The following is a 12,607-nucleotide window of genomic DNA, read 5'->3' as shown; positions in this document are numbered from 1 at the left end:
CATCCTATTTTGGTTATTGATTGCATTAGGGTCTGCATTTTTTCCTAAGACAAAATCTACAAACTCTCTCCTAACATTTGATGTCACCTAAGGATCGCTAAAGGGCTTGCTCAATGCCTTCTTATACCCACTAGCAACCTCAAGATTTCTGAATGGTAGCATTCTACCAAGAATAGCACCTATATTAGTGCAATATAATACCAAGGAGATAGTGCATATGCTAAGTGTAAAGGTTTAGTCATCTTGTTCTAGCTATGAAGAACAACTGACTCTGCCTTTTTGTACAAGGTGTCCTTAGGATCTTGCTCTCTCCTATGAATGACCTAGGATGTCAAATATTGTTCATGTAAGTTATCTTGATGTAGTGTTAATTAAAATTAAAAATTAAAATCTCTCAATAAACAATGATAGAGTATTGTAAATAAATTTATACTTAGCATTTTTACTCGATCTAGCATTGAGTCCAAGGCATCATAGATGTCCCACAAGCAAGGCTCATCAGTGTCAGCAAATGGAATCATAGACATTATGGGCTCGATGAATTCTAATAAAAATCCACCTGCACCCACCAATCATCATCCAAGATCATTGTCTTTACCTTTTGGGCCCTTGTTGTATTCGATTGCTTCCAAACACCACATTGGTTGGTAATAACCATTTGGGATAATGCATCTTTAACCCTCACACATCGTCCTTATCGTCTAAGGATGATGTATGTGATGCAAACCGATTTTCAGCAACCTAATAACATGTTGATTGTAAGTTAATAACACATTTGAAATATGTAAACAACACAAAAACAATGTTATTCAATTATGTAAAGTATGACACAAAATGATAAATGAAACTAAATAAAGTTAAAATTAAATTTTAAAATCTACCTTCAATAATTCCAAGTGGGATAAAGTTTTGAAAATTGCTTGCAAAATATGGTGGTTTCACCCTCACCCTCGTCACATATTTCTTTCACCCATTCAATTTGGGTGCCAATTGGTTTCATCATCAAATTCAAGGAGTGGATGGTGCATGGTGTCTAAAAGATATGAACATATGGTGCTTCTACCAAAGCACCCGCAGCCCTACAAACTTTTGCATTGTCCATTACTATTTGGACAACATTATCAACTCCCGTAGACTCTATGGATTCAATGAGAATCTACGCAAATAAATTATGCACCTTCACCCCCCCTTAAAAATCAACTGCCTTCAAAAACATTGCCCCCTTGGGGGCGACAACAATCACATCTACTAATTGACGGTTTTTGCAATCTTTCCATCCATCAGAGACAATAGTCACCCTCATTTGGCCCCAAGAATCTTTTATTGGTTTGAAAAGAATGTCTACATTTTGTCTCTCACTATGCAATAAGTTGTTCTCACCTTTTCATATCCAGGATCTCAATAATGACAAGCTGCTTCATTTATTGCTTGCTCCATCTCTCCAATAAGGTGATCTAACTAGATTGAATGGAAGACTATTCACAAAGAGGTAACGCTCAACCTTTATAGCAATTTCTCTGAATTCATTTTGAAATGTCCTATCTAATGAGCCTCTCTTGCAAGTGGTGTTTCTACATCTTCTTCATCTATAGAAGGGATAGGTAAGAAGGGATGATGTCTAGTGGTTGTTTGAGAAAGTGGTGTTGGTGGTTTGTGCTTTGATTTTTATGATTTCCACCTTGACACTAACATACCAACATCTTGTTGTCCATTAACATGACTGCTATTTCAGCAGTTGGCAACCCCTTCTTCTCTGTATCTGAGCCCTCACACATATTTATCCCTTTACTCCCAAGGCCTATAAAATAATGTTTAACTCAGTGATAGGAGCCTCTATAATGGGCTTTGCAAAAATTGCATTTCCATATAAACCGCCCCCTCCCTCCAGGACATTGGTCAATTATTGTTGTATACTTCCACAATGAAGAACTTTTATCAATTTTAAATTTTTGGGATCCCTCCTCGCTTGTTGAGCTCTAACTACCCAATCTTGCAATCTATACCAAAAATTTAAAAAAAAAACATATCACATTTATTAATGAACGGTTTTTGCAATCTTTCCATCCATTAGAGACAATAGTCACCCTCATTTGGCCCCAAGAATCTCTTATTGGTTTGAAAAGAATGTCTACATTTTGTCTCTCACTATGCAATAAGTTGTTCTCACCTTTTCATATCTAGGATCTCAGTAATGACAAGATGCTTCATTTATTGCTTGCACCATCTCTCTCCAATAAGATGATCTAACTAGATTGAATGGAAGACTATTCACAAAGAGGTAACGCCCAACTTTTATAGCAATTTCTCTCAATTCATTTTGAAATGTCCTATCTAATGAGCCTCTCTTGTGGGTGGTGTTTCTACATCTTCTCCATCTATAGAAGGGATAGGTAAGAGGGGATGATGTCTAGTGGTTGTTTGAGAAGGTGGTGTTGGTGGTTCGTGCTTTGATTTTTATGATTTCCACCTTGACACTAACATATCAGCATCTTGCTGTTCCATTAACATGACTACTATTTGAGTAGTCGGCAATCTCTTCTTCTCTATATCTGAGCCCTCACAGATATTTATCCCATTACTCCCAAGGCCTAAAAAAAAATGTTTAACTTGGTAATAGGAACCTCTATAATGGGCTTTGCAAAAATTGCATTTCCATATAAATCGCCCCCCTCCAGGACATTGGTCAATGGAGAACTTTTATCAATTTTAAATTTTTGGAATTCCTCCTCACCTGTTGAAATCTGACTACTCAATCTTGCAATCTATACCAAAATTTTTTTAAAAAAAACATATCTTAAAACTTATACAAAAACTTGATAAACTTTAGAACAATAAAAAAAACTTAAAACAAACTATCAAAGAAGCGAAAAAAAGGATCAAATGCATACTTGGAACACTCAACACTGATTACTAGAAGTATTTGAGACTCCATAAACAATCTCTAAAACCTTCCTTTCAAACTTGCAAAATGGGCGCACCAAAATGAGAGAGCAAAATGAGAGTTTAAATGAGTGAAATGTTCTTTTATTAGGCTCCTTTTAAGGTTACCAAAAATAAAAATAATAAAAATAAAAATAATAAACTTATTCTTTTAAGTGTTTTTATTCACTTCTTGAACTCCCTTGTTGTGGGTCCGCACAGGTTCTTCATGGGTTCGGTTGGGTTTGCCTTGGTCCACAACGAGTCCCCACATGGTCCGTGCTACAGCCTATGGGTCCGCTCAGGTCCACACCAGGTCCCAAAAAGGCGAGTGCTATGGCTTGTGCATCCACCTAGCGTGGACACTGGAGGACCCAAAGGCCATAGCAAAAACCCTGTGGGGATCCATTGTGGACTCATGAGGAATGTGGACCTGCCACATCTCGGACCCGTTAACTTAGGTTTCACATAATCAAACTTGCTTCACATGAGAGAAATTTTCTTTCAAAGAACTAGTTGTGCCCCACAGATTTGTAAACTTTCAAAAAAAAAAAGAATCTCTACTAGATATTTGCAAAAAATAATTTTTGGAAAAAATTGCAGAGCAAAGGAGTTTACATATTTTTTATTAAAAAAGTTTGCCAAATTTCCTGAAACCCCATTGACCTACTCTAATACCATGGAATGGTTAAAAATGGGATGAATGGGAAAAACTGAATAATATTGCATTATCACTTAACTCTTAAATAGAGTTTACAAACTCTAGTTATAGTGTAGTAAAAAATAGACTTAACTGAGAAAAACTAAAATAAATGCTTAAATGGCCATTAAACTAAGTTTCTAGAAAAAAAAGCAAAATATAGAAAGAACCTAAGATTCTACAAATATTATAATACCTTCGACACCATGAATCCATGCAAACTCTCCACAATCAGTTGTAGGACCTTTTTCAAAATGTCATCATTATAGGGTGCAATAGGAGCTGTTATTTTTATGATCTCACTGTGACAAGAAGGATCTGCAAGCCTCACCTCTTCAAAAGAATATTTTAATAACCTGTGTTGTACCAGAGCAACCATTGAGGACTGCAAAGCTCAATTCAGAAGCTCCCAACTGACTGGTCTAATTTGGACAAATACGTTTCTAATTCCACCAACTTAGAAAGAACACCATCAGAAAGTTTTACTAGCTCCAATTGTAATCCAATAACATAGAGTCAATTTCCTACTTTTTCTTCTTGTAAATCCCTTAATTGTTCATCATTAAATGTGTCACTAAATTCTGTTGAGAAGAAAAACACTTTTTTGATCTGTCACTGTCTTCATTTTACTCATAGTTATATGAAGTTCGGTTCCACTGTGATAAACCTGGCCAAATCTGCATTTGCAGTAAGCAACCATGTTTGTAGTTCACTGATAAAGAGTTTTTTCAAACAATTTGTTTGAATTAAAGATAGTGGTAATTTGTTCAGTCCACAGAATTGTAGAGTTTTGTTTGCAGCTTGATACAATAAACTCTTATTAAGAAATTTCCAGATAACAAGCCAAATGTTTATTAATTCGTACCAGTTCTTAAAGACAGTGACCAGCATTATTAGAAAGAGCAAAATTAGGCAATAATCAAATAAAGCTCCTAGCAATTCCCTCGCAGCAATGAGGCCCTTTACCATTGTAAAGTCCTTAAACACACGATCTGTTTTCTATCCCTGTGTAGTGTTATAGCATCTCGACTAACAGTGTGTATGCTTTTGGTAATGAAATGGCAGTTTGCATTGAAATGACTTTTATAATGTTCTCATAGATTTATGCAATGATAGTTTTACTCATATCCAAATGTAGTAGATAAGGATAGAATTGAAACCAAATAATTTTTTGACATTACATAAATCGCATGTCACAACATAGATTTCAAGCATCAGCAAACAAATTGTGACCCCTGGAAAATGATCATTTCAAGGGGAGATTGCAATATCTACCCTGCTTTTTAACCAAAATTTCCCTCTAAAATGTCTTATATTTTGGAAAGGAATTTAGAACACTGTACTGCTGTTTTGGAACTCATTTTTGCAGGTCTGAAGTGTTTGTTGGTTTGATGGTTGTTAAATGTCATTAAATTTATCTCAGATTAGAAATATAAATGTCTTTTAATTTTCAGAATAATTTGCTAATCTCTGAGTTCTGTTTTGCATGATATAATCAGAACTTGGTCTTTGTGAAATGTGTTTTCAAATAATAATTCAATATTGATAAATACTGAATATTGATTTGAAATTCTGAATCTGATATGAATAGTTGCCAAACTCCAAAGGGCAGAGCATTAATTGATTTCAGTGCTCTTCTTGGCTGATCGGTTTAAGTATATATATCTAATGGAGAGCCATGTCCATGAGTGGACGTGTCTTCACAAAGTGGAGGCATGTCCACTCATGACACGCCTCTTCATTTGCAACTATTTGTTTACCAAACAAAAGCCCAATCACTAATTGGTATTAGTATTAGTTTGCACTTAACCAATATATATGGCATATCGCCAATCTGAAATGAAGAATAATCAGACTTCGATCTGATTGCATTCAGTCAAACATTTAAACAATGCTCGATCAGAATATGAAGAACATAAAATGACAATAATCAAAAGTAGAATCTGCAATTGCAGAATTACAATATTCTTTGATCCAATACGATCTGCTATAGATTGTAATCTATCTCCAATTAGGTCATATGCTTAGAGTATATAGAGTTTCAATCAGATACAAGAGTTAATGTTTTGACCAGAATTGAAAATAACTAGCAAAACATAGAATACGAACAATAAGACACAACATTAATCCTAGGAAAAACCCTCCAACTTGAGGGGAGAAGCCTAGCCACACCAAAAGAAAAATCTCTTTTATTATGCAAATACACGAGTTTGAATTACAATTAAGCCAAAAAAACATGGCTACTCAATCTCTATCACAAATGAACTACATCTGAAGAATACATTAAATTGACTTGATGCTTCATTATCTTGTTGTTACAAAGTGAAGACTCCTTTGTTGTCTTGACTCTTCATTAGCCAATGCTGAAGACTCTTTTGTGATCTTCATAAGATGAGGCTCTTCATATGAAAGATCAGTCATGAATGAAGTCTCTTTGCAGCCTCGTCATATTAAAGGATTACATAATGCAGCAGCAAATATCTCAAATATAATGCTGATGCAATCATGAGTACGCAAATATCTCCTGCAGCTACCGAACTTTGACACTCCTTAGCAAAGGAGATATTATTTGCAGATTTCATGCCATTGTGACAAAAACAATGGCTACACCCATGGGTGAACAACAAAACATTATCATAAGTTCTCTCAATGTGATATCATCATCTCAACATTATGTGCACAATGGCTACTCCCAGAGGGTGAAAGAACACAAAAGCTAAGTCAAGGAGTCTCTCACTAACATCCACCATGGCTACTCCCAGAGGGTGGAAATGAGGCTTTCGTCTCAGACTTCTCTCGCAGAGAAGAATGCATGAGCAAGGTTGCACCCAAACCTTCTTTTGTAAAGAAGAATGCATTAACAAGCACTTGCATCATTAAAAAAATTCACAAAGAAGAATGCATTAACAAGGGCTTGTACCTCAAACTTCTCTCACAGAGAAGAATGCATTAGTAAGGGCTTTCACTTCAAATTTCTCTCTCAGAAAAAAAAGGGATTAAAAGGGCACCTCAAATTTCTGTCTCTGAGAAAAATGCATTATAAGGGGTTTCACCTAAAATTTCTCCGTCTCAAAGAAAAATGCATTGCAAGGGCTTCCACCTCAAATTTCTCCCTCACAGAAAAATGCATTTTAGTACATATTAAGAACAACTAAATGTTGAGACTCCCTCCAAGAAGGGGTATTCCCACAGATAAATTGTCACAATAAATTACATAAGACTTCAATGCTTGTACAAACAAGGATCTTTTCCAGTCGCACTACTACATGGGCTTGCAGATCCTTTGCAAAGAACTTGGCACTGTCCATCTGCCACTCAAGCTCCCTTTGAATCTTCAAGCACTTGTATCAACCTCATAACCTCCTTGTACAAGATTACTTGCAATTCTTGCCTTGGAGGAATTGTAATTAGCACACAACTCCAAGACTTCCAACATACTCAAATTCCATATTGTCCTCCTTGACCAGTTTCAAATTGAGATTGAATGTGCAAATTTGTTCTTTGCAATTGAAGAGTCTTCCTTTGAATGTCATTTTGTCCTCTTCCAATAAAAAAATCATAATAACTCTTCGAATATTCATGCCTCAATGCATGTGAACGACACATGTCATTTACATTTAATATTACAATAAAAATTTAAGTGTCCTTTTCAGCTGAAGATGACAATAACGGTAATAACGTTCAGATTTCGAGAGATAAAGATCTCTATCGCAGCTATAAAGTTTAACAAGTCAACCCCTCATAGATTCGAATAACCATGCAATGGCTTCTGTCAATTAGAAACTACACTCACTCACCCAGGAAATAAAATTCTTCTACAATTCTACCTCCAAGACTTTTTTGCTACAGTGTCATTTAAAAAATTAAAAGCGTTATCCAGTAACTTTGTCCATGAAAACCTTTTAAAACAACCAACAATCCTAAGTACATCTTTCATTACTAAAGATAGTACTCTTCTCAAAAAAGAAACTCTTTGTTCCCAAGAACTGGATTCTCTACAAGAAACTGCAAATATTCCTAACCAAAACTAATAATCTCCACCCCCTCATAGATAGTACTATTCTACCCATATGATGATATTCAAACATAAAATGATATTCACCATGATAAACAACACATACAAAATGCCTACAAAATACTCATTACAATCTATGATACATACACAAACTATTTAACAAGCGAAACTCCCTTATTTGTTGTTATCCAACCTGCTCTGATACCATGTTAATGTTTTGACCAGAATTAAAGACAAACAACAAAACATAGAATAGGAACAATAAGACAAAACATTTATCCTATGAAAACCCTCCAACTTGGGGGCAAAAATCTAGTCAAACCAAAAAAATCTCTTTTATCATGCAAATACAGAAGTCTGAATTACAATTTGGCCAAAGAAAATACAGCCGTTCAATCTCTATCACATATGAATTACACCTAAAGAATATGTAAAATTGCCTTAACCCTACATTATCTTGTCATTACAAAGTGAAGACCCCTTCATTGTCTTCAGTCTTGACCTTTCATTGTCTTGACTCATCAATATCCACACAGTCTCTTCATTAGGCAATGTTGAAGACTCTTCATGATTTTTCAAAAGGCGTGACTCTTCATATGAAAGATTATTCATAACTGAATACTCTTCGCAGCCTCATCATATTAAACTTTTAAAGGATTAGATAATGCATGTAATAACCCCTTTAATATAGAATTCAATAATAAATCATAATAATTGATATCTTCAAAATTGGTTAGAGAATAAAAATGACTAATTAGTATTGAACTAAACTAATATTATCAATTGATTTATAAGATAGTCTTACTAAAGAAATAAATCTATCAATAATTAACTATATTATATTAGCATTTATCAAAATATAATTCATTAACCAGAATATTATTGATCTAAAATGTAAAATACCTAATGCATAAACAAACACTATGGCAGCTCGAAATGGTGGATGACCCTAACACACAACGCATCCTTTCATTGCAACATTTAAACTACATCAACAAAGATGAGAAGGCGGCAGAAGTGGACATCGGCATACAAACCTCCTGTAAAATTCTACGAAAAAAAGAAGGCATTTAAATTGAGTGCACTTGGGTAAGGACACAAACCCACCGCAGACCGGCAAACTAGACAACACGCGTGGAGAACAGACCCACCATCATCGTGCAGAGTGGAACGAAGGACAAGGAGTATATTTCGCATCCAAATCGAATAACTTAAGTGCAAGGTTATAAAGTGTTAAGAGGCATCAGACATCTCATGCGGGTATAAGGTATGACCATGTTAATTAATTACTACTTTCGATGTTTAAATAGAGTATTATATGGATACATAATTATAGATATAAGAGTGTGTGTGAGTGTGTGTGTGTGTGTATGTGTGTGTGTGTGTGTGTGTGTGTGTGTGTGTGTCTGTGTGTGTGTGTGTGTGTGTGTGTGTGTGTGAGGAATGAATGAATTTACATATTAATTCATATAAGAATGTATAGATATAAATATTATAAAATGGAAACTTTATATAAATGATGTTATATTCATTAAAGAGAGAATGAATAAAATGACTTACAGTAAGAGATAGATCTAAGGACTAATAGTGTTAATATGAGAAATTTATAATCTTCATCTAACTAACACGGCCATATTATCTCTATAATGTTTGCATGAGAGATTAATAACCTCCATCTAACCAACATGCCTGAGAATGTCTTCATCTCTATAATGTCAATATGTGAGATTAGTAGAATCTCCAACTGACATGTCTGAGATTGATGTGCCAGAATATTCCGATGATGTCAACATATGCATATGTGATTGGCCTTGGATAGAGGATGTCCCATCCAAGAAGAATCTTAAGGGGTGCACTCCCGGGAAGACAGCAAGGTAGCTAGGAAGCCCGATGTGGAGACATCCTTAATATTGTGGTTAAATTAGAGGGTAGAATAGAATAGTTAGTTTTATTATTGTTTAAATTCTGACATTTATTTTGCAGGTATTCCTTGTCCCAAAATAACCCTAGTAGTGGGGATTTGACAATGCAGCAGAAAATATCTCAGATATCATGCTGATGCAATCAAGGTACTCAGATATCTCCTGCAGCTACCAAACTTCAACACCACACACAGTAATAAACCAATGGTTAACCTGTGTGTAAACCCTTAAGCCTCAGTGATAACCCTATATGCCCAACAGATAAAGTGGAACCAAAATTATCATGCTCCCAAACTTGTATGACAACTCATGCAGGCACCATTTAACTTTCAGACCAAATCACTTTAAGGACCAGCTTGACTTTGTTGGCCCATCAAATTGTTTTTTTACCGCTTCTTACAGATTTGTTGTTTGATTATCTGTTCTTCTATAGTTTTAAAGATGCAAATGGCTACTAATTATTAATAATATTAAAAAAATTAGCTGTATTAGCTACTAGTCTAGTTATAATAAGTTATTTTTAGTAATAGTAATCATTTATTTAGTAAAATTACAATCATTTTAGGTTGGATATTCCAAGTCAAATAATCCAGTTGCTCTCACAACTTTAAGAATGCATTTCAACGACTTCAATAATGGACTCTGCCATGTTGAATGGAATAAATATGACTCAAACTTCGTAATCTTCTTTCTTCTGAAGTATTATCTAAAGCAAACTCGCTAATGTCCTCACTTTGCACAATTGAGTCCACAGGATGGGCCATGATATACTGGTGGATAGAGAGTTGTGTTAGGACATCCATTTAGGTTACATTCCATTTGTACTCAACCCTGCATGCAACACACGAGAAGAAAGAGAAATGTGGACAGATGCAAGTCCCAAGAGAATTTACCAGAATAAATACCCTTATAACTGGCAGCTAAGATGAAGGGAACATTTACTATGCCTTGCATCCTATCAAAGAAAATTTCTTGCATCTTTCAATTTAAAAGATCTCAGAAATGTTGACCCATAATATATGAACAGACTAGTCCAGCAGTAACTATATTGTGAAAGGGTAATTTGTATTTTCCATATCCTATTTCCCAGATGTATCTGAAAATATCTGGATGTAAGACAGCAGATTGTCTTTGTGGGGTAAGGTGATGAATACATCAATAGCAAGCCTCGAGAGACTAGGAATTCCTGATGCTATTTGTAAGAAATCTTAAATAATATTATCTTAAAGGAGACAAAAATTTTGGCATTTAATTGAAAATGTAGAACAGGCCAAATTTATATTTATGGCTTGAGAGTTGGAAATCCAAAAGGCAATTGTGCTACTTCATAATTAATTTAAAAGTAAGTTTAGTTTTGTACATTTCAAAATGTTATCCATACAAAAAACTTTGATAAGATTATTCAAATAATGTTTGATTTGATCAATATTTACTTAGGTTTCTTGGCAGAAGGCAACAATATTACCAATAAAGATAAAAGAAATCGTATCACTAACACAAATGTCAAACAGGTTGTAAAAAAACTCATTCAGTAGTATCTGATGGACTTGTTATAAACAAAGCTATTTTGTCTTAGAACATGACATGATAATTGATGGAAAAAAATAGCTGCATGCCTGGGCTAGACTCTGATGGGGTTGGAGCAGGTGACAAAACAGGTCCCCTAACACTTATATTTTTGTCTTGGGAATTTGGTGTTGGAGGCAAAGGAGGAGCAGCTGGCGGAGAAGGTGCAACTGACTGCAATCTCTGCCACAATTCTGAACAATTTGTCTTCCAAAATCCTATCCTTTCACGGCTCCGATCATATGTCACCAGCATGTTGCGAACTAGAATGCCTATCAAGAAAAGTACAATAAACTATGATTAACTCACTCAACAAAATTAATTTATTTTTATATGTTGCATATACAACTTATTCTCATAAAGCCATGATAAAAAATTTGTTAGATATGACATGAATGCATAGCAATGTCAGATAACTCAATGAATTATCCAAGGTACTCATCCATTTCCATTGCGTCAGCATCTATCATGAACACTGATGATAAAATGACTGGTAATTGATTAACTTTTAAAAAGCAAGAATAAGGTACATATTAGAACTCAGAAAACATAGCCAATTTCTAGTAAACTGAAATAAAACAGTGAAACACATTTTAAACTTAAAAGAAAGAAAAAAGCTATTAAGTTTCTGTACAGAAAGAGTTACCCACTCAATATTTTTGTGCAATTTAACCTACTGCTATGGCTCATCTTAAGGATTCATTTAAATGCAAAAACTAATTCACAGTCGTCATGTGTGTATATCAAGCAGCTTACCACCAAGTAAGGTTGTTGGATCTTTCCCATTTTGGAAAATCCCCAAGCAGTATGCACCGTGGACCTTAGAATGCTGTCAAGCATGACAACAAGCATTATATACAGGAATAAACAGATCAAGCACAAGGTTCAAAAACTGAATGGCAAGTAAATAGTTAGCATGGAATAACTAACTTTTCATAGAAATGAATCCAAAAACAAAATAATTAATAATAGCATCATGCATAGAAATATTTAGGAAAAGAACACTAAGGATGAGCATTTGAGTAGGCTTACCTGGAACAAGTAATTCTCAGGAGCCAATGATACCATTTGTCCTTTTTCAAATACTAAATCAACACGTGGAAATTTCCTGTTGAGCTGGGATATATCACTGGTAAAAAAGTTGTCAACATTATATCAGTTTAAATACAGAATACAAAACCCCTGTAGCTTGCCTGTTAATTCTTCCACTTCAACCATTCAAACTACCATTTAGTAAATGAAATGTGTCACCTTCCAGCACCCGAAAAGCAAATGTCATGATATGTTGGATCTGGACCATCAATTCGCTTCAATGAACCAAGTTGTTTTATCACCTGAACATGATTTCAAAATTAGTGTTTTTTTATTTTAGATTAGGCAAGAAACAGGATAGATTATTAAGATATAACTAACATTATCGGTTCTGAAAGCAAAACTTATTAAAAGTTTTATGAAAGCGCATTTTATTCCACCCTATGTTCCTTA

General features: G+C 34.7%; 1 protein-coding gene across 1 annotated transcript in view; it reads right to left on the bottom strand.

Annotated features, from left to right (window-relative positions):
- LOC149567344 (aspartic proteinase nepenthesin-1-like) overlaps positions 1-12,607 on the bottom strand; it is a 59,082-nt gene that overhangs the window by 33,080 nt on the left and 13,395 nt on the right. The window contains exons 5-8 of the mRNA XM_089820520.1: positions 12,374-12,456; positions 12,155-12,251; positions 11,879-11,951; positions 11,173-11,394 (exon numbers count right to left, since the gene is read on the bottom strand). Coding sequence (XP_089676646.1) covers positions 11,173-11,394; positions 11,879-11,951; positions 12,155-12,251; positions 12,374-12,456 — 475 coding nt within the window. The remainder of the gene's footprint in view (positions 1-11,172; positions 11,395-11,878; positions 11,952-12,154; positions 12,252-12,373; positions 12,457-12,607) is intronic.

The sequence above is a fragment of the Cupressus sempervirens genome, chromosome 3 (assembly GCF_028749045.1).
Source record: "Cupressus sempervirens isolate cs-2001-9-10 chromosome 3, ASM2874904v1, whole genome shotgun sequence".
Taxonomy (NCBI): Eukaryota; Viridiplantae; Streptophyta; class Pinopsida; order Cupressales; family Cupressaceae; genus Cupressus; species Cupressus sempervirens.
The sequence above is the reverse complement of the archived record's forward strand: the minus strand, read 5'-3'. Positions and strand labels throughout refer to the sequence as shown.